This window comes from Aythya marila (genome assembly GCF_965140915.1).
Source record: "Aythya marila genome assembly, chromosome: 5".
Taxonomy (NCBI): Eukaryota; Metazoa; Chordata; class Aves; order Anseriformes; family Anatidae; genus Aythya; species Aythya marila.
The window spans coordinates 43,560,563-43,583,776 of NC_139046.1; the positions used below are offsets into that span (position 1 = coordinate 43,560,563).

At 34.7% G+C, this 23,214-nt stretch overlaps 1 protein-coding gene and 1 long non-coding RNA gene across 3 annotated transcripts in view; one reads left to right on the forward strand and one right to left on the reverse strand.

Annotated features, from left to right (window-relative positions):
* Nucleotides 1–14,101, reverse strand: part of LOC309879175 — a 49,467-nt gene extending 35,366 nt beyond the window's left edge. The window contains exons 1-2 of the long non-coding RNA XR_014317686.1: nucleotides 13,707–14,101; nucleotides 11,786–11,875 (exon numbers count right to left, since the gene is read on the reverse strand). This is a non-coding gene — a long non-coding RNA (uncharacterized lncRNA). The remainder of the gene's footprint in view (nucleotides 1–11,785; nucleotides 11,876–13,706) is intronic.
* SCFD1 (sec1 family domain containing 1) overlaps nucleotides 1–22,312 on the forward strand; it is a 44,031-nt gene extending 21,719 nt beyond the window's left edge. The window contains exons 15-25 of one of the 2 annotated variants that reach the window (XM_082762595.1): nucleotides 2,305–2,401; nucleotides 6,041–6,111; nucleotides 7,093–7,172; nucleotides 7,740–7,802; nucleotides 8,767–8,842; nucleotides 9,737–9,790; nucleotides 14,425–14,477; nucleotides 15,627–15,660; nucleotides 16,923–16,988; nucleotides 20,194–20,262; nucleotides 21,303–22,312. In XM_082762595.1, the coding sequence (XP_082618721.1) occupies nucleotides 2,305–2,401; nucleotides 6,041–6,111; nucleotides 7,093–7,172; nucleotides 7,740–7,802; nucleotides 8,767–8,842; nucleotides 9,737–9,790; nucleotides 14,425–14,477; nucleotides 15,627–15,660; nucleotides 16,923–16,988; nucleotides 20,194–20,262; nucleotides 21,303–21,326 (687 nt within the window). In that variant the 3' untranslated portion in view covers nucleotides 21,327–22,312. Of the gene's footprint in view, nucleotides 1–2,304; nucleotides 2,402–6,040; nucleotides 6,112–7,092; nucleotides 7,173–7,739; nucleotides 7,803–8,766; nucleotides 8,843–9,736; nucleotides 9,791–14,424; nucleotides 14,478–14,882; nucleotides 14,963–15,626; nucleotides 15,661–16,922; nucleotides 16,989–20,193; nucleotides 20,263–21,302 lie in introns of those variants that run through there. The other variant, XR_014317685.1, reaches the window with a different exon arrangement.
* The last annotated feature ends 902 nt before the right edge of the window (nucleotides 22,313–23,214 follow it).

Consider the following 23,214-nt stretch of genomic DNA (forward strand, 5'->3'; position numbering starts at 1 on the left):
TTTTATGTTGTCTAGTTTTAGATGCCATCTGTTTAAGACATATTTGTTCAGAACACCAGCTACGATAATATAGGCACTGCCAAATTCAACAATATATTTATCTTCCTAAGATGAAGTTTCCAGATTTCATGACAATCCTTTGTTTGTTGGATGCCTTTTGTCTGGGAAAAATATTTTAAGCTTAAAAGCATTGACTTTAACTCTTTATAAGGAGCTACAAATGTATTTAAATCACAGAAAGCAAGGAATGGAAAGACTAGAAAAATTGTGGTGGCTTCTTTGCAATTGTTTCTCTCCAGAAACAGTTAAGGAAACTATAACACAAACAAGAACTGTAGAGTTGTACAGTGCCGTGGAGAGGAGTCACAGAACTCGTCTGACATGCCAGATACCAAATTGCACATGAAGTAGGGACCTGGAAGGAGGCTAGTAGTTCACTTCTATTCGCTTTAAACTAGTGCACTGTGACCACTAGTAATCACTTTACCTTTCAGCAAAGTTATTATTAATGGAAGTCTTTACACAGTGTAACTACCAAAATATGGCTGTGACTGCTCTTCTAATAGAGCTCAAGGCAAATACAGATTGAAAGAACCTCCATCTCCTTTTTTGTCACCTCATACACCTTCTATGTAATCATAGCCACTATGACACACAAAAGACATCCTTCTGCCACTCAAAGTAGTGAGTGGTCAGTTTTTCAGCACGGTTCATGGTAACTGTTATCCTCAGAGAGAGTTATCTTTTATAAGCTGCAAGTACAATTGCTACAAAGGTTTTAAATTAAGTTGCTCTTCTACAAGTAACTGCTTTTCTTGGTGTGTTCAGTACGTAGTGAATGAGAAATGGAATTGTTATGTATATAATACTGGGAAGCAAGGGGCTGCCTCCAAAAACTTCTGGCAATCAGCTTATGATATTAAAATATTCTTGTGACTTATTTTGTGTTGTCATCTGTAAGTCTTTTTTGCCAAACTGAAAGTACTCAGAATGAGTTTCCTTCTTTTTTTTTGTGTTATTTCCTTATTTGTTATCTCAGGAAAAGAAAAATAAGTTGGTTTCAAAGACAAATGAAAACCAGACTTCTAAAGTTTTTCTGTTGCTGTCATTACACCAACCACTGCACCAGGTTAGAAGGTGCCATAGTAATTTTTCATGCCTCGGCGCTATCAGGCAAAATTTCCTGAATCTGTTAACCTGAGAAAAACCCCAGTGACTCATGCTTCAATGTGGTAATACCATTTCAGTCTCCCAGTGGGTATGATCTGGAGCTGAAATACTTCCAAGGCAATGAGATGGAGATCCACTCTTGCAGTCTCTCTCTTTCGGAGCCAATGCATAGCTGACGGTGTCCAAACACCGGAATTTAGTCAGTTGCCAGACGTTAAGGTTTTGTAAGCTGAGCACTTGTAACATCTGTTGTGATACTACATGGTAATTTTCAAACCTCAATAATCTGTGATGGAACATAAATTTTTTAATACACTTTAAAATGCATTTTTGTATATTCAGATTGAAAGTTCAAGATCAGACGTGCAAAGCTTGGCTGTTTGTGCAGATGTGCTGTAATGCAGTCATTAGTTGAGTAGTCACGTGAGGTCTTCCATAAGCCTTTTCCCCATTAATTTAATGCAGTACCTGTGACATCCTTCTTAAATAAAAGGGGGTGGTAGGTTCACGTCCTGGTCTGCATGTGATTGATGTGATTGCAAGTGAAAAGTATGTCATAGTGTAATGAGCGGCTTCTTTTCCAGTGTTAGCCAGATAGCCTAAAGATGGAAACTTCATAATTAGTGTGAATGAGATATTTTGTACAAACCCTTTAGATTTGAATGGAAAGCTACCAACTTTTCTCTGGAATGATGCCTTACCATATTCAGGAGTTTCTTGTGTTTAGCTGCATTGAGTTAATTGTCTTGTTGATGGAGAGACTTGATGTTCAGCATAAGTTTGATATAGCATTCACTTATCTTACTACAGCATAATACTATTTATGATGGCATGTAGCTTTCAGCTACAGCAAAAGCATAGTTGAAAACAAAGCTCCTATTCCAGTTGAATATTTGCATGTCAGACCTCTTAACAAGTTGCTTAACTTGCATTTTTGCTTCTGATATGAGAACTACATAAGCATCAAGTTTCTGGAATTGATGAAGGCTAGCATTAGTTATTTTTTCTGGCAATTTACTTAAAAAGAATTTTCTAAAAACGGTCTTGATAACTAAAACTATGTACCTTTTTTAAGAGGAAAGAAATATTCTTCCCAGTGTGAAGATGATAATCCTAACGCTTATTCTTAAACAGGCGAGAAAGCTGGACGTGTATTTTGAATATGAGGAGAAAATAATGAGCAAATCCACTTTGGATAAATCTCTCCTGGACATGATTTCTGACCCAGATGGTGAGTACTTTAAATCTGAACTTTGTGTCAACATTGTTAAGAGATGCAATAAGCCTATACACACTATAAAGAACGTATATGCAAGCTGTGCAAGATCTGTGAAGGAAAGAGCTTTTTACTGGTTTTAGTAGCAGTCTAGAGAATTAATTATTAGGTTGAGTAATTTCCAAAATACTGGCAACTTTTGCAGCTCCATTAAAATCCATTCCTAAACCCTTGTTTCTGAAGATCAAAAAATTTTAACTTCTGTGCTTCTCCAGTATTTACTAATATAGCATGGAATTGTGTGCTCTGAACAGTCCTGGTTCTTTAGAATCCCACTGCATGTTTTGGAATGCATCTATTGTAAAACCAGAATGGAACGGGGCATTTCATAGGATTTGGTTAGGTCAGGGAGTAGTGGTGTCGGTAGCTTTTGCTTGTGTGAGGGGGCGAGGGGGGGGAAAAGGTGGGTGTGAGAAGGTGTAGAGAAGGGAACCAAGACATAAATTGGCCACTTAGCTGGAAGACTCAGCTGAGGTTTTATATACCTTGACCCACCTGTGGCAGCATGTCCGTTTTCATTGTCTAGGAGCAGAGCGTTACAGCTGCTTCATATATGGCTCATACATAACAAAGCTTTACAGACTGGGTGATGCTCTGGTTCTCTACCATCAAGAGTCACTAGGGGCCTTTCTGTAAAGAGCTGAGATAGAACGGGTTCTTGGCTTTTTGTGGTATCATGGCATAGAGGCAGTGGCCTCACGTAACTGTCATTGCAGCCTTTTACAACCTGAAGTATGTTACAACACACTGATGGATTCCAGTGGGATCTGATAGCAGTCAGCAGGAACAAAATAACCTGAAGAAGATTGTAAAACCTAGGTTATGAACACAGACCTGTGCGCAATAGGGAATATTGGCAAGTGTATTGGCAAACCTTAAGTTTTTAGAGACCCCAAGTCTCTGCTCTTTTCCCAGTGTGCTCTTTAAGAAAATGTTTTGTTATTGCATGCTTGTATGTATAGTCTTGTAGCTGCATACTGAACATAATATATGCTTGGAGTTTCTGTAATGATTCCGCTGGGAAGGAAGAATACATATAAAACCTGTTGATTTTTAAAAATCTTTTATTAGTGTCTGTGTTATAGAGTCAGAAGGCAGTAGAAGTCATAGATGGTTGGTGGAAGTCTGAGCTAAAGTTTTACAGATCTCATTGGATCAAGACTAGAAACTAACTTTCAGAAAATCTATAATGTCAGATATCAATCTGTAATTCAGTAGAAATCTGTTGTTACCAGGAAGTTAATTAGAATATAGACAATCTTCACTTCTATTAATCAACAATACAAAGTAGTCCTTTTCCATGTTCAGAATTAGCTGTTGGTATAATATTTTGATTTCAACTCTAATGTTTGCATGAACAGTTGATGATTATATATTAAAACAGAAATCATTATGCTTGCCAGCATATCCTACTGGATCAATTACTTTTTACATGAACTGACATTTCCTATGCATATTTAGATTGCAGTCTATATCTAATTGTTTTCCAAGCTTGATGTATCATATCAACATTTCTTTTAACAAAGATCTTGGGTTTACAGAAGAGAAAGATTGGACATCCAAGCTACAGTTTCCCTTCATAAGTTAAATATTGAGATGTTCACAGTAACTCCTTAGAATTTCATATGCTTTGCCTAGATTTAAGACATTTATATAACAAAAGGATATAAATGTAGGTAGTGTGATTATTTCAGAGTATGCTATCTTGTAAAACTGACCAGCTTCCAATTGTGTGATTTGCTGTGAGATACCAGCAGCGAACATTTGTTTTGAAGAACTAATGCCTCAAGTCTGCCAACACTTGCAGTGGTGATTTACTTGTTTGTATTATCTGTGGGATACCTGCCTTGTGGACAGTATCTGCAAAGCCCTTCACAATAGCACCTAGAGTTGACCACTTAACAGCTTCGGTCTCCCATTTTTACTGTCGTATAGTAATTTACTGCTTGTGACAATTAGCTGTCTTGCAGTGGTGGTAAAACTGAAGTTACTGGTTTTGCTTTGCTCTAATAGTCGAGCAGTAGCCCTAAAGGCTTCCAGCTAATTTTTGAATTTAAGATGAAGTTGTTCTATGTTAGGTTTGTCAAGTTTTCTTCAGCATATTTACTGCTCCCACCTTCCATGCTGTCACAGACCCTGCTGCAGGGAAAGTTTACATTCCAGCCAGACCGAGTACAAGACCATAGCTTAGAAAAAAGCAAATGCTTTACAGGCAGCTGTCCTGAGTCTTATCATTGTTTGTCATAGCTATGGTTTATATCAGCAGTATGCTTAAAGTATTTTTGCCAGAAAGAGTGGTTTTCCTAAGACTTAGTTATTTTTGTAAGAGAAAATATCACCTACTCATGTCTAAGTGAGACCTCTTAGCTTCCATGAGCACAAGCCTTCTAGGAGTTTTGTGGGCATGGGAATGCTGTTAAGTTCTAGAATGTATTGACAAAAGCTATAAACTGGCAAGTTGGCTTTTAGTTCCAATGATGCAAAGTTTTTTTTTTTTCCAGTTCTTGATTTTCTAGCTTACTGTTTAAAACTTATTTCCTAGAAAAAGAATTGTACCAAGTCATAAATGTTCATTATGACAGTGCTTACTAAGAAGTGTAATTCTTAACTTCTGTCAAACTAAGTATATGCTCCCTTACAAACAGAAGTTGCATATTAGACTAGGTGATCCCTGCTGTCATTATCTACAGTCCATAGTTAGGAAGAAAAAAATAAATAAATAAACTTTTTCTTCCCTACAAGTACAGAAAAGTGCACTTTTTAAAATATTGAACTATACCTAAAGGTAACATGCTTTTCTAACAAAGTGTTGAATTACAACTTTGAAATGTTTGTTTTGAGAAGTTGTACTTCTGAAATCTTGCATTTAAACTATGCTTTTTACTAATAGTGATCCTGTTCAAGGAAAAAAAGTAGATGCTGTTCAAAACCTGGTATAGAAGGTTATATCTATATAATCTAAGAATGACACGGATGGTCACATCGTCATTTTGATGTGGCAGAGATGAATTTTGATTGCCATTGATAATGGTTCCCAAGAAACTGGAGCAGTGTTCCCCAAGGAATGGTGTGATGATAAGTGATTCAAGAAGTAAAATCCTTCTTGAAGACAAGTTAAAAGCTCAGCGTTTGTTCCTGACCAAAGGTTCACATAAGTGCTTTTGCAGTCCTCAAGTATTTCAATACAGACAACCCTAAAGCTACATAAACAAATCGTAGAGGTTAAAAAAAAAAAAAAAAAAAAAAAAGCCACAGCTTTTCTTCAGTCTTTTTCAAAGATTACTGCCATTTAATGCTTACAGTCCCCTTATAAAACAAGACATAATGTCACTAGGTAACTTAGTTGTATGTTACTTGAAGAATAGTATTTGTTACAAGCAAGCTTGGCAAGTGTAACTCAGAAACAGTGAGCCAGTCTAACCCAATTTTTAATAAAATTGCCAAATATCTTTTACTGCTGTATATGCCAAACAGGGCCATGCTTAGAAGTAACAAGTACCATCTTAACTAAAGGCTTGAATGTACAGATGTATTATTACTGAAGGGCAATTAACATAGCATAGTAACAATTTTTTTTTATTTATTTCACTGCAGCAGGAACTCCAGAAGACAAAATGCGTCTATTTCTTATCTATTACATAAGCTCAGCTCAGGCACCTTCAGAGGTATGTCCTTTATTAAATCTTACCAATCAGGATTTTTCTGTTTTGTCTCAGCATTAAATAGGTATTTCTCCTTCTCTTTGAAGAGAAGTATGAAATGCCCAGATCAATATTACAACTTTAAGTACATTGGGTAGTGTTACCAGGTAATCTGTTCACAAAGCATTAGCTACTATTGCAAAGGATATGAATGGCTAGTGAGAAGGAAGATAATCTTTGGAAACATTTAGTCAAGAGTCCCTACAAGACCCATCTGGGCACAATTTTCATCATTCTGCTCTACTGCCCAATATAAGTAGATTTAAAAAAAAAAAAAGTTAATGACTCTTTTCACCTTATCCTTGTATATTCAAAAATAATTTGGTTTGTTGACTAGCAGATACATAACGTGGAACTGTTTTTATGTCAGTATCTGACTAATTCAGGAGGCAATTTCTTAATAGTTCTTTTGAGCTTATGATGAAGTTTTTTATTGTATTGTAGAAATATGTAATAAGGAATTAATATAGATAACGAATCATTTTATGGTGAACTGCTGTACTGGCTCTATCTGGAAAAAAAATGTTAGATTAGGCAAAGAAACTATTCTTATAAATGTACAAGAACTTCTATGTAAACTTCTCTTCATTGTTATTAGTCACTGTTGTTCCATTTTATGGAAACGAGATTTCTGTCAGGTTTTTGAAAGATGCTGATATAACAGACTGTTCTCTTAGCTCAAAGTGGACTGGTTTAATTCCACAAATACAGTTAAATTTAGTAAAAATGAAAATAGCAAAATAGCATCAAATAAAATAGCAATCATAGCAAATTGCATTTTAAGGTGTATTTTCATATTTGGTAGAGGATGGACTTTGTAATTGTTTTTTAACTTTGGTTGCCAATGCTTTACATGTAATATTTAGGTAAGGATATCTTGTATTCCACATGGAGGGAGTTAAGAATTGTGTAAATCTGTTGCACTTCTCCACTTTGTAATTTCAGATTGATCTGGAGCAGTATAAAAAAGCATTGACAGATGCAGGTTGCAATCTTGCTCCTTTGAATTACATAAAACAGTGGAAGTAAGTAACTTCATTTTTCTCCTATGTAATTGGGTAATTTTACAGAATACAGCGTTGGTATCAAAGAATTATGTATTACTTCTTATACACTGCAAATTATCCTTAAACATTTGTTCTGGCATAATGTTTTGCTGTCGTTGTTATGGTAATACATGCAAAATCTTATTTTACAATTGAACTCTGAATGCCAGAACTCTGCTGAACGTGACACATATTGGTGTCCTAAATTATCCAACCCAGAAACAATGCACTGAAATCAGTGAAAAGTTGGGCTAGTTCAGACTCCAGATTTAGTGATATGTTACCAGATGGCCATGCTGTCTATCAGTTGCTGTAGTTACAGATGTTATAAAAATAAATTCTCTGTATTTTAAATATAAAATCAAATTCCTTTCAGTTCTTTAACCACTGTAGCTCTAGACAAAAGAGATGCATGTAATAAACAGTTACTTTCTGAAACAGTTTGAGAAGCAAAAGTATTTTCACTTTCAAATGACCAGAGTGGAACATTCTGCAGCAGGATATGCCATGAGACGAAGCATTTGATCTCTACCCCTGCTTTCACAGGGCTTTCACCAAGATGGCTTCGGCTCCAACCAGCTATGGAAACACTACGCCAAAACCTTTGGGGTATGCTTTTGATTATTTTTTTGTAAGTCTTTGGGTTCTTTTAGCTTATTTCAGTAGTACCAAAAGTGTAATTAGTTCTGTACATGGCTCAGAATGAAATATTTCTCTATTTGTAAATAAATAAATATTTAGACACAATTACAGAACTACTTATCTCCTCTTAACAGTGCACAGGATTTATGCACAGGAAAATTGAAAGATATGTGGCTAAATCCAGAAAGTAACTTAACATAGTGATACTTGTATGCCTGCACGTTAAATATACAGGTTCTTATAGGAGAAGAATTCAGCATATTGAAATGAAGCTAAGACAGCCATAATGTTGAGCCTTATTTAATCAATGGCAGAAGATAAGAACAGCCCTGTGCATTCAAAATGAGTTCTCTCCAGGGCTTGAAGACCGGCTGGGATGAAAGAATGTGCTTCTTTTTCTTTAGGATCTCCTGGACGGGTTGTCTGTCAGATCAGTCAAAAGTGCAGTTATTTATTATCCCATACAGAATCCTCATTATTAGCAGTACTTTCAGAAATGCGCTGTGACTGTCATAAGGAGACTGTCACAGCGTGTTTAGAGAGAATGCTGATACTGTCTCACTTGGAAAAATTACTGTTTGGTAGGTGGGAAATACACTGAGCATTTCTGCTAACTCTTGTGATTAAGACACTCACTTGGAAAAAAAAAAAAAACAACACTCAAATCCTTACACTACTGAAGTTTATTTTTAAAACTGTTTAGTGAAGCAGAGTAGAGAACACGACTTCTACTAATAGGTGAGGATCTAGTTATTAGATGACAGGTATATATTCCCATACAGGTGGTTGCCATGTGGTGTGAAAAAATTGAATGAATTAGTACCTAAATTGCATCAGCTTTAATGGAAATTTAATATATAAGCTATATCAAGCTTGAGAATGCAAATTAAAAAAAATAAATCTTACATATCATCTTTATTTTGTTTTTCAGTCTGTTTTCACGTGTTATGAATACAGGATCACAGTTTGTGATGGAAGGTGTGAAGAACTTGGTACTGAAGCAACAAGTAAGTTTAAAGACCAATATAAATAATAACAATAAAATTAGCCTTTCAAGTAAGCATTGTGAACATTTAGAAAAACACCTTTCTTTACCTCTGTCATACTAATAAAGTTAGTTGTACAGTAAACAACGCCATCAACCTCTGCTGTTGGATGTGTCTCGCACTTTGTGGTTTTTAGTTTTTTGGTAAGTAATGAATAATGTTTAAATTGTCTTTGAATGCCTCCATTTGTAAGGAGTTAGGTTTTAAGACTCATTTCAGTAATAAAAAAAAAAAAAGCAGCTGTGAAATATTTAAAATAGACTAGACCTTCATGAACATGAAAAGTCCTCTGCACCTTTGCTTAGAACATCATGTATTAAATGCAGCTGTTCCAGGATGATCGAAAGGCTCAAAGCATTCATTCTCCCTTCAGTTACAATTGAAGCATTTCCAATTTTCCACCTAAGTAACAGACAGCAACCTGAAACTTAGCTCCCACTAATAAAGACTTTGGCACTGGGGTTAGGCTTGAAGGTGGATCGGCTTCACTGTGGGAGAACAGAAAATATTTCCTGTGAAGGCTTTCTATTTGCTATAATAAAAAGACTGAAGCAGTAGATGAGTGACTACCATAGAAAGTGCAATTTTCCAAAACTGTAAAAAGAAAAGTAAATTTTCTTAGATTTGGAAGTACTATATTACTATTGAAATAGAATTAAAATGAGCAATAGAAATAATGTTTGCCAACACAATTCAAGGATATTATTTTGCATTACAGTAAGTTAAATCCTTTCTTAGGGCATTCCAGGCAAGTGTAGCTGTCAGTTGAGTTTCCTGGTCCATAAATAATGGTGTACTTGTGAATAATTCCTAGTTATCTCCAGCATTATATTAATTTCTCATTTTGTTTAACAGAATCTACCAATCACACGTATATTGGACAACCTTATGGAGATGAAGTCAAACCCTGTGAGTATAATTGCCTTCACACAGAAAGAGATGGAACAAATGACATCTTTATGCTGTGATACGTAATATGCCAGAGCTATGTTTTGTTTGTGATAATAGAGTTAAATGTAGTCACAGTGTATCTCAGTAATAGAACCATTTTCATAACTATTTCATAAGATTTTTCAGCATAAAGGTAGGTTCTAAGTCATGACAATTTATTGTGTCTCAGTGGAACTTCTGTTTTGTGGGAGCAGTTCTATTCTGAGCTTCTATTACTGTTGTATTATACTGAGTTTCTGTTGCTCCTGAATTTCTAAAAGTTCTATTGTGGTCTGAAGTTTTCTTTGAATCAAAGTAATTATTTAAGAGTACAAATTCAAAAGTCAAGTAGTTGTAAATGGGCTTATTGCAGAAAATTTTGTTTTCCACAGGTTTAAAGGTTTGTTATTTAGAAGAAATTTTTTTGTTATGTAGAAGAAAATGTCAGTAGTCTTTCAGTTTGAAATGATGTTTGTTTGTTGTCAGTAAAGTCTTCTTGTTCCTGTGAGAGTGTACTGAGACTTGCCTAAGTTACTGAAGTTTTGAAATGTTTAAGTGCTTGGTGTACAGTCAAGACATTTACTAGAATTTACAAGATTTGGCTAAAAATAGCCCAAAATCTTTTCTACGTAGTTTGCAGTCAAAGCTGTCTTTTTTTTACTACGTATTTAGTTTATATTTACATATTTACTACATATTTAGACATCAGAATTGGAGAGAAAATTGTAGTAGCTCACCCTGGTTTATTTGTATACCTAGAAAGAGGTTAAGGTAAATCCCTTTGTTTTCATCATTAGAACGTTCTGGGTTAGTAACAAAAAATCTGATTTTTGCACTGTTATGCTTCACAAATGTTTTAAAAAAATATAAAAAAATGCATGGATATTTTTAATTCTAGATGGATTTTCATGATGATGCTTAATGATTTCTGCTAGTTAACTAACACTTTTTGGCTATTCAGAGCTGGTCAGCCATTTACATCCACTGACCCATCTTTACCTCTTTAATATGGAATGCCAATATGTTAGTTAGCAATTCCCTCATCTGTGCATCCTCTTGTGAGTTAGCCAGTGCCAAGAGGTTTAATGGTAGGTTTTAATTCTGTGCTGCAGTGTTTATGACAGAAATATGGGTATGCCTGGTGAGTAACAAAACTCACCAGATTTGAAATACTCTTAGTCCACTTGCAGCTTCAGGTACTAACAATATGTAAAGAGAGATAAACAATAGTAAAACAGGAAAATGATCAATATGCAAGTAATTGTATTTTTTTTTTAAACTGTACTTTATAGATAACATGTCAAGATTGTTAGGCAAAAAAATTGTCTTCTGTTAATTAACCAAGAAATTTGTGCCATTTTCAGCAGCAGAGTTGATTGTTGTTCCTTTTTGCAAGACTTGGAAAAGATGTGCAGGGCTAATTTTATCTAGTCAACCAGTAGAGGTCACTCAGAACACTTAATATGGTAATCTGAAATTAAAAACTACTGGTAACTTAGGTTACCAGTAAACTTTTACCAGGAAACCAGTTTATTTTGAGAAACTTCAAAATAAACACTACTTTTCTTGGGTTCCTAATTTAGAAATTGATTTGGAAAAGTTTACAAGTCATTTTTCCTGACTTGATATTGTCACGTTGTATTTACAGAAAACAGCCACATTTCCCCTTGGTAAATTGGAGAAAACATTGATCTTCTCACTTGAAAAAGGAGGGATTGAGATTATCTGCCTGTCTGTGACTTCATGTTACGCTAACATGTCAGTGACTAGAATTTGTGACCCAAAACAGGGAGTCCTACTTTTCAAGTCACAGGGGACCAGGCAAGCCCTAAAGAAAGATTCTCTTAACGTGTAGGAAAAGTGACAGCAACTTTCTCAGTAAGTAGGTTCCCCCTTTCAACTAACACAAGAAAGCCAGGGAGTTACCATGGAATGTTTAGGCTTGCTGTAGGATAAACCAAAATGAAATTGTACCTGTAAAAAGGCTGCATGTAGAAACAAAGCATTGTGGCCTCTGCTCATCTTCAGATGTTTGAGGTCCTTTTCCACCCCCAGAATACAAAACTATGGCAAAAAGAAAGGGAGGGGATATGACACAGGAAAAAAAAAATCTCTTTTTTACATTATCTCCTTTATAGTTCATTGAACCTTACTGGCCAACCACAGCAATCAAGTTAAATGTACACACAGATAAAAGTTTTATGCAAGACAGAATATTCAGAAGTCAAGCAGGCATTACAACAAATGCAAATAATTTAAATTATATTCCCAATATAAAATGCAACAAACTATATTCATTAAATGTGCAACTTACACCACTAACATTCACAAATACTGTCAGTTAAAATTTTGAATCTATTCTGAATGGTATGCTCATGCTGTGTAAAAATTGTCTGCAGTTGTCTTTAAATTGATCTTTACGTTGATTGTCCCTAGTGCTTGTTTAATCTCACAAGGCCATTTACTAGGAAGGACAAATGTCTACACCTGTGCTTTCCAAGTTCCTCAGAGCAGGAATGGATAGAGTAGTTCATAGGGGCAGTAATACCATCCTGTGATTTTTGTCTAGACTGTTTAACTACAGCTAGACTTTCTCTTGCAATACTTGTTCTGAAACATGATGACCTTAATCAGTGTGGTTTTTGTTACTGTTGTTTTTAAAATAATGACATTGATCAAAGCAGGTTTTTATTAATTGCTTTTGAAATTATGATTCATAAAGGAATGTTCTATTTATAAATCTAATAACATAGTTGTCTGGTTTTTAATCTCTATTTAGTGATACCTAACCTTAAATTTTCTGAACACACATGCAAAACATATAGTCAAATATATACAAATTTTCATCTATAGATAGTAAATTGAACAATTTACATAAAATGGTTTGATTCTTGAGTACAGACAATATTTGATGTACAAACTTTTAATACTATTATCACAAAGTCACAGAAAGAATTTAGTCAATCAATACCATATGTACATTTGTAGTGACTTGCTTATGATATATACGAAAGGAACTGTATTTTCATTAATGTCATCTCTTTCAGTGAATATGGTAACTTCTAGGCTTAGAGATATAGCATATGTTTACTTTTCGTGCATTAGAACAAAAGAGTTCTAAAACTGGGGGACTTCCTTAATTCAAACTGATCATATTAGCTTCAGCAGAAAACCAAATACAGCCTGAGTTGCAAGGATATTTCCATGGGTCTTTCTCCATTTTAATTTGAAAGCTTGAAAATCGATTTAAATAGCCTGAAATTTATTCCTGAATAAAATTCAGCCGTGTAAGGACATCTCTATACAATTGTCTGTGTTGGCAGAATAGACATTGCTTAAAGCAGAAGATTTTTATTTTCCTGCAGCCTCGGCTGATAATTATTTTTAAGTAAAAGGTTTCTGTTTACATCTCTGTTTCAGTCTGGTAATATCTCTGTGTTCCTAGTTCGCTCATTACTTCAGAGTTGCTATACCACCTTTATAAAACAGGCTGCCAAAATCATGAATGCTGGCAGACTGCAAATTCTGCTGAAATTCCCAGTGGAGTGTATAAAAGCATTTTACAGAGATTCAGTGTGAAATTAGATCTAAAGTTTTTTAAAAAGACAAACTTGAGGATAAGAGACTTATTTTATGTATTTGCAGAGGTCCTTAATCTCAAATAGATTTTCTTTGTGTGTACCAAATACCATACTACCACATGTATACTAAATATTTTGTAATATTAGAGATAGTTACGCTGTGTGAGCTCTAGTGAATTCCCCAGATAACTTGTCTACTACTGGAGATTTCTGTTCTATAGAATCATCAAAACACAGGTCTTGCATGTAAGCACCCAAATGAAAACCACTTTAGTCCTGTATGCAATTTATCCATAAATTAAACATCACAGTACCTGGATGAAAAACGTAGTATAGGAACAGATGCAAGCCACACAGTTGTCAGAAGCAGTTATTAAGAAGCTTTGTTTTTCTTATGTTAAGAGTTGGCAAAAATCCTGCTTGTTGCCAATAGAAATATTGGAAGCGTCTCAGTGTTCTGCATGAAGGAAAAAAAAAAATAGTTTAGACAGACTTTTCAAATTCTTGTGGAACTCATTTCTTCACAAGCTTAATTTTGGTTTAATAGTAGTCATAAATCATGAAATGAAACGGTAAGTTTCATAACAGTAGCAGATTTTGATCTATCTTGTACTTAGCATTCATTGCCATAGAAGTGTTTTGGTTTATAGTATTAAATCACTAGCTGTTCTCTGGAAAATTTGAACATTTATAACCGCATGATGGTCCTCTGAAGCTGGTGACACCTTAATATTTTTTTTCTGCATGTTGCCTTTCTGTTTGTTATGCAACTGATGTATTTTTTGGAAAGTGTGTAATAGTCAATTGTAGATGAATCAGATGCAGTTCATAATTCTCTCTTGTTTTTCTGTACTGGTTCAGTTATGTACAAGTATGTAAGTAAAGTATATGTGGATGTCACAATTAATTTTGAATGATGGTATCTGCTAAATTGGGAAATTACATTGGTTTAAATGATACTTAATGTAACGTACAGAAATACATAAGCCAAAATTATTTTTTTTTTTGAAACTAAAATATGCTTTTTAATAGGAGACAGATGACTACCGATATTTTGATCCCAAGATGCTACGAGGCAGTGACAGGTAAGTTTACTGTGAGTTTTGCTTGTTTCCTTCTATGCCATGAAAAGGCTAACTTAAAAAAATCATTCTTATTTTCCTTGCTGACTACATAATACCTCTAATTATTCATTCTAAGACAACACAGTTGATATTGAAGGAATTCACAACCGGAAACTGGATCAACCAGATAAATCTGTGTAACACTGCAAAAAAGACATGGAGATGATTCTTAATTTTAACATAGCTTCAAAAAATAATTTTCATCACAGCTATGAGATAACAAGCTGATTTAATTGTGGGGGTTTATTACTGGATGAATATGGATAAAGTAGATCCGGACCTGGTTTTAGTCATTTGCATTAAATAAGAATTTTATTTGTCCTGACTTCCTCTGTTCTTGAATCATGCAAACTATATTTCCAGTAGAATAAGTAGGAGGAAGCAAATTTCAGAGAATCATCTATGTTTTCCTTGAAAATATTATTACAGCCTGTGTAACTTCAAAGGTAAGTAGATTTTGAAGGCATCAAAGAAAAATGTGTATTTTCTTTCATTTTAATTGCAACTTTAATTGTTTCATTCTGCTTTTGTAACATTTTTTGGAGGATTTTCCCTACCACCCTAACCGTAACTTCCTCCGTAAAACCTCTTAATCGTAATGGTGTAGCTGTGACACGTACCTGCTGCCTGTAGTCATTTCTGAGATTTTGAAGCATTAATAAGAGTATCCGCAGGCACCACAAACTGATTGACTTATCAAGTTAACCAGGAGGTTATTCCAGGAGGCAGGGTTTGTGTCATAAACCATGCTAATGAAGATTTTGTTTTTATTCGTATGTCATTATATTTGTGTTTCTGGCTAGCAGCACTAGAATTTGAGCTTAAAAGCTCAAAAAGAAGTGTTGTCATAAAGCTCATGATTCAAACAACAGCCTTAAAACTGATGAAGGAAAACTCCCATTTATTCGTTTGTTTCTGTAGAATGGATGATGACTTTTCAAAACAAATCGCTTAAATAAAATACTTCAGATGAATGCAGAAAGGCAATTAGTGTTCTATTTTAAATTCTTGTCTAATATTTAGTATTTCATAACCTTGTACATGATATAAAATACTTACATTTTGCATATTTCAATCAATATCTAATAAGATATACTTTTTTTTAAATAGCTCAGTTCCAAGAAACAAAAATCCATTCCAGGAGGTAAGTCATGTAGAAATTACTTTTTGGTGTTCAGGTATTAAAAAAAAATAAATTCTAAATTACTAGTCATTTTTGATGATTATGATTAAGAAAATGAGAGGTCCTGTTTGCAAGAAACACTTAGTGCTTACACAGTCCTTTGAAAAGACTTCAGCCTACCATCTAATTGCAATTAATACTAGACGTAATAAGACTAACTAACAGTGGAGGGGAAAAAAAAAATAAGAAAATGCTTCTTGAGATAATTAAGAGTAATTTAGTAACACCATAATTGGGTACTCAGTAAATTAACACCCCTATTTTTATATCAGAGCTTTAGCATGTTCTCTGAATTTAAACTTCTACAGTCTTGAACAGTAATATTGACCACTGAGTTACGTGTCAGTATTTTGAACAGTCCCTGTAATTTAAGGAAAAAAAAAACAATCAGTGTTAGCGGTTGCTCCATTTTCGTTGTACACAAATGCCTGTAACTTTTAGTCTCTTTCAACATAAATGTTTGCAAATAGAAACAGCCTTATCTATTCATTACCAAGGTAACTTATTACCAAGTTTCATTGGCAAAACTTTTGCCTTGGCAATAGACAGACATCTCTGATTTCTCTTGAAATGTCTTAATTATCCTCTTGAGCAGAACTAATGATACCTCATGGTGTCGTATAGATGGTCATAGCAAAAATGACAGTAGTAACACAGAAACTACACAAAATTCATATGGTCAAACAGTTTTGCAGAATGAACGTTAACAAAAAACATGCAACTATTAAGTCTCCATATTCTGTTCATTAATTGTTCTGCTTTTAAACACAGCCCAGGAAATACCGATGGCTCTTAATGTTATTATTACTAGTAGCAAGTGGGAAAGGGAAGGACAATGAAAATGTGTTTCTTCATAACAAAAGTATTTTATTCGTTTCCCAAATTAGTTCTTAAGAATCCATGAAAATACTTTAACTGTTTTTATGGACACTAGAGACATCTCCACAGAAAAATGTAGTATCTTGAAACTATGTAAGTTTCAAGTATTTCTTAGAAATAAAATGACATCTTAGAATAAAGTGACATGTTAAAATCATTCTGCTTGCTATTCTGCATCCTAATGAAACTATTATTTCAAGTAGAGAGCTAGTGAAGTTTTATGCAGTTCTTAGTCTAAGTGTGATTGAGATGACTTGCTATATGTTTAATGATTTGGTATATAGTTTACTACTGAAATGTTAAGAATTTGACTGCATATTCTTATTGTGTGTGTTGCATTTTAGGCAATAGTGTTTGTAGTTGGAGGAGGCAACTACATTGAATATCAAAATCTTATTGACTACATAAGGGTACGTACACTTCTTTTGGTTGTGATTAACTTACTTAATCTAACTTACAGATAGAAACCAATTTGAGCAAGCTCTCTAACATTTAATATTTGGAAGATTAAATCTTACAAAATTAGCTTTTACGTTAATATTATATATACCATCTAGAGGAAAAAAATGTATCTGAGAAATTGGTAGAAAATGAGGATTGTTAATTCAGAAGAACAGTTGGTTCTGGTATTTTTGTTAATGCTGCACTTCTGAATGCAGAGGATATGCTGTCAAAGCAAAGATCATGTTGACATCATGGAATGGTTTGGGTTGGAAAGGACCTTAAAGGTCACTTAATTCCAGCCCTCCTGCCATGGGCAGGGGCACCTCCCACCAGACCAAGTTGTTCAAAGCCCCATCCAACCTGACCTTAAACACTTCCAAGGATGGGGCATCCACAACTCCTCTGGACAAAATCTACACATCAGTATCTCAGCATTTACTACTTACCTACATTTAGAGGTTTTTGCCGATGAGTTAAAGGCAACTCATTCTTGAAATGATGGATCATTTGATTGTGTGTAGATAAGATTTGATGGTGTGTAGATATGATAAGAGTTATCATATGCACAAAGAAGAAAATGTGTAACCAACTATGTAATGGTGGTGTAAGGGATTTAACATCTCTGGTTCAAGCTTGCCAGCCTAACAGAACACACACACCAAAAAACAGTGGAGGGAGAAAAGTAACCAAATCATTAGAATTCTTGCAGAGGCAGGAATTAGATGCAAGTGCTTACCTTGATAAAATTTAGAATTACGAAATATATTACTTAAGAGCAGCAGCATACCATTCTTCCTGCCTGATTTTACCTTATAGTACCATGCTGGTGAGGTAACTGATTTTACTATCTTCCTGTCCTGTGGCGCATTACATTGAAGGCTTTCCTAGAAAAGAATAAATATGAAATATTAGTAACTGAAAAATACCTCTTTCATGTAACAAGCGCTTCATAATTTTCTGTTCTAGTAAATAACACAAAACAGGGAGTTAGAACTTGTGAGCTAGGCTGTTTTCCTCCTGGAGTAGCCATTTTGGAACATAGCTGGTCTGAATAGGGGAAAGGAGAAGAGAAGGAAAGTTACAGAAATTGTTTAGGTTCACCTTAGCACTTAAAATATCCTTCAAACTATTTAGAACATTCTAACTGTAGCAGAGTGCACTGTCAAACTTTTTGCTTGCTCCTTAGTTTACCCAAAGCTGTTTCAGGTGCCGTACCAATTCAAAAGACGGCCATCAACATGTGTATTTGTTACTCCTACTAAAATAAACCTGATTTTGCCAGAGACTAATATACTGCTTAGATACCTAGCTGCATACTGACATAGCTGAGGTTAGCTGTGTATGCATATACATATCTATATACAGAACTTTTACAGGATGGCAAGCTAAACACCCACTTTTTCGTATAGAAGAGGCAAGAATCTGAAGTTTCTGAGGAGTAAGAGGGCAAGCAGGAAGTGATAGGGTAAGCAGAGGGAGAGAACAGATGGAACTGAAAGCTTCAGGAATAATAGTAATGTTAGATCTTGTGGAGAATGAGAGGTCGGGCATAGGTTTTCTGTTGTTGTTGTTCTGGAATCTGTAGACAGAGATGATCATGATCTTCACGATTAGTTGTTAGAGCTGAAGTGTGCTGGACATTTCCCTGGTCAGACTGTGTACTTGATCAGTGGGATATGACCTCCCAAGGGGGAAGCCTGCCTCACCGTTATTGTCTCGTTAGACTACATGATCTAAGAGGTCTTTTCCAACCTGTGATTTTATGTAAGACCGGAATTGTACAGGAATGTGTATTTTAGAGCTGCCTGAAAGGCAACAGTCCTGTTTCACAATTCTTTCTAGTGTTTGAGTTTGTTTTATTTTTATTTTTCCTTAAAGGCTATTCATTCATATTACTGAAAACCGAATCTGTCAAAATATATCTGTCAAAACAGTTTTAGATTAAAACCTTACCTCTTCAGGCCTCGATTAAAGACTGGCCTGAAACATGGGAAGAAGTAAGCTCGAGTTCCTGCTCAGAGACAAGAATAGCTTATTACCACAAACCACTCAAAATTAATAAAGATGAGGACTTGAACCAGGATTACCATCTCCCCTATTAGCATGTGACCACCAGCTACTGACTGTTAGAATCTGCTTCTGTGACTTTCTGCTGAAACAGCACGAGTGGCAACATATACGGAACAAAATTGTTTTGTGAGGGCTTGTATTCCTATTTTGCTCTTTAATAAGTAAGCTTTAACTTCCTGTCAGTAAAAAAATAAGTTTACGCAGATAGGCCTCCTTGTGCTGTTCTTGTCTTGCCCATTCTCCTAACTATATACATATATATAACTTTTACTGTTATATATAACTGTTTATATACTGCTTATATATATAACTATATATTTATAACCCACATATAGCAGAAAATACCAACATGAAGGTGTTTTCTGTTTTTTAAATTGCAGGAATTTGACTAATAGGGAAAAATTCAAGTTAATTTAGCAGTGAAACAGATTTCTGAAGCCTATACTTGAACTTCAAGGAACCATGGCATTATTAGCCCACCACCGGTAGTAAATCCAGTCTGAAACTGTATTACTTATACAGGTTTTCACTTCTAAAATGATGCATTATCAAACAAATACTATGAAACTGTTCACTGCAAACTAGGATTATTATGTATCCAACAGAGCTCAAAATAAATTTCACAAATAAAAAAAATCTGCCTCAAACATCATCATAGGGAAACAAATGACAGAAGCTTTCTGGCTGTAATACAACAGAAATACGCTGTTACTATTCTTACAGCAATGCCCAGTTGTTCTAGGGGATAGGGGTTGTTCTTTTTTTGTTGGAGGCAGCAGCGAGGGGAACCTTTCAGATAAGGTTATTACTTTCCCCAAGCCATTCATAGATGCATCAAAGAACTTAACATTCTGATGAGCTGAAAAGTGTATAATGCCACATTTTTCCACGTCTTTAGGCCTCAACTCTTCTTTTCCGCTTCAATTTAATTATTATTTTTTCCTGTGGTGGACCAACTAAACCTTTTTTTTTTTTTTTTTTTGACAAAAAGTGTAGGACTTAAAAATTGTCAAGAAATAAGTTTTTGGTATGCACTTAGTTAAAGCCACTTCTGCTGCTCTGTTGAACACTCAATTTCTTCCTGACTTTTCTTTTTATTAGGGTAAACAAGGCAAACATGTCCTCTATGGCTGCAGTGAACTTTTTAATGCTACACAATTTATAAAACAGGTAGGTACCTTTGACAGCAACACCATCATAACACTGCTTACAGTAATAAATATTATTTCCATAACTTTTATTTTTATTTTTTAGATTTATAGCTCTCAATGGTTTGTTTGTTTGTTTTTTTAAATACAAAAACAAATTGCTGTGACAAATTAATGTACTTATTACTCTGTTTTCACCTGTTTGTAGTGTGGGGGTTGGAGTCATTGCTAATTTTGTTTAACTTCTTGGCCTGTATTGTCCATGTGAGTTCACAAGTAATGCAGTTGAACTCATAATAATTGCCTTAGGAATCCTAACAGGAAAAAATACAAAAAACGAAAAAACCTGTTCTTGATACTTTCCTCAAATAGCATGTCTTCCCAGGCTACTCTAGCAACCCTTACAGCTTAAGATTGCTACTCAACTATGATCTTGAAACTTTTGTCCTAAATTTTGTTATAAATTTATGAGTACTGGCATAAGGGGAACTTCAGGTTGCTCACACCTATATTAAAATCAGTCTTTTTAAAACTGTTAATAAACTTATAATTGCCATTACTTCTCTCACTCTTTCCAATATAAATGAAAAACACATATTCACAGCAATCAGCAATAATAGCCCATCAGTATGCTACCTATAGTACCCAACTGCTACCTATAGTACCCAACTGCTACGTATCGTTTTACTTTTTCCCAAAAAGAGAATAAATTGTTATTCAGACCTACATTTTGAAGAAATATATTCATTCTTGTTGCACTCAAAGGAAACGAAACAAACAGTACTATCAGCTTATAGCTCTTCAGTCAGCTTATTAGTTTCTTTGTTCTTTCAAGACCGACTGTATGTACTATTCCTTTAACACTGAAATTTAACCATATCATATGATATGAAACCCAGATCCTCTCCTGTGAAGGTACACATTAAAAATTCTGTTACTAGCATGCTTTTGGATATAAGAAATTACCAGAGGTTATCAGACAAATGTTTACTGTATGAACTGGATATTCGTTGCACTGAAAGAATAAAGTTACCAACCTGTTTTTTGTGTCTTCACATGCAGCTGTCCCAGCTTGGCCAGAAATAAGACTGAAATACTGTGACCTGGATGGCAATGTGACAAGAAGAATTCTTACAGCATTCAGTTATCTTCATATCTATAATTTTGTCATTATATTAAAACTCAAAACAACTCCATTAACATAACTTTTAAAAAAGAACTGTAATTAATACCGTGTATATCAGCATTTCTGAAATAAACCTTAAAACCTGATACATTTTTGTTGAGGGTAAGTTTCATATCATTACTTTCTAACTGCAATATTAACTATGGTGTATATGACAGAGCTGTCTGAAAAGCATAGCATTTTCAAGATCTCATAATTTCAGTTACAGTAAACAAAGCAATAGTTTGAAGAAAAGGTCAAGTCTGTCTTTAGGAGACGTGTTCTTGAAAGCCAGCTATCTTCATTTAACAAAACTGAAAAGGACAAAACTGCCTTTTAGGATCACAGACAAACGGCCTTAGTGCAAGAGAACTCTGGCTTCCACTTGTTATGCTTTTACTTCACTGAAGTTCTTTTAGGTCTGCTTACATTTGTGCAGGCTTTGCTTAATGATCCAAAGATGTACTTGGAAGTTACCTTCAGTACAAGTTTTTGATACAGTAATTTAGCTTTTCTTATCAGGTTACATATTTCCATTCATCTACTTGCCTACACATTCGCAAACTATAAAGCCTTCAGTAATTTTCTTCTGCACTGTTGCTTTGACTGTTATGTTTGGGAAGAAACCAAGCCCTAATCACAGGGCAGCTCTTAAATACAGCTCTGTTTTTCTAAGTGCATATTTAAAATATGCTTACTAACAATTGCATTAGGTAGAGCCAGTTTAGGAGTGGGCAGTAGTTAAGAGAATCTCATAACATAATTAACTTTCACCAGTAATGAAAACTCTGGAGAGCATGTGCAAGAACTGAGAGAAGGCAACAACACCTCTTTATAGCTGTAGGTCTCTGCCTTACAGAAGTGTCCTTTCTGAAAGCAGCATTGCTGCTTTCAAAAGCAATAATATGTCTTCAAAAAGAGATAAAGACGATTTCAATACTTTAAACATTCCTCTCTTTCCTCTGCAAAGTAGATGTTTGAGTTTTGGTGTATCATCAGTCTTAAAGATCTCAGTGAACATTAAAATCTCTAATTTAATACAACCTGAGGTATTACATGCTGTTTTTTTGTTACACGGTCCTTTTCCCTAAATACCTCTGTGGAACTAGGGAAGTTACAGTAGTTCTTTGTCACTAACCCTCAGTTTTCAAGTCTCAGGACTGGCAGGTCTGCCCTGGAGCCTATATTCTCATTTAAAGAAAAGCAGCACAATACTGAGTCTCAAGTACACCATACTTGTTCTCAGGAAGATGTTAGGCAGTCTAGTCTGCAGCTGTTGAAAACGAGCACATTTGTAGTCAAATATTACCAATGGCTATTTAAAAAAAGTGATTCACAGCTTGAAACAACAATCCTTCATTTTCTTTCTCAACGCTACCATTTAGAATATTTAGCTGGATATTTTGTGAATTAACGTTGTGTTTAGTGCCTCTGTTGTACAGACTTTCTAGAAAAAAATATTAAAGTAACCAAAAACATAAAAGTAACCAAAAAAAAAAACAACAAAAACAAGCAGAATGAAGAAGAGAAGCCTCTCAAGACCACTACTTGATTTAAATGTCCTTATCAGTGAAATACTCTTGTTACAAAACCAGTACAACTTCCCTATCTTCCCCAGTAAAATTTGCCAAGATCAATGACGTTTACATCAAGCTGAACAGAATGCAAGGTATCAGCTTTTTTCTTAAAACACATCAGTACTTCTGAGAATAGAAATGACCCTATCATTCAGAGTTATGAAGGGAACACTGCTATGCATACAAAGCTCGCTGACTATAGAGTTGACCTGCTCATTCAAGTATGTTTTGA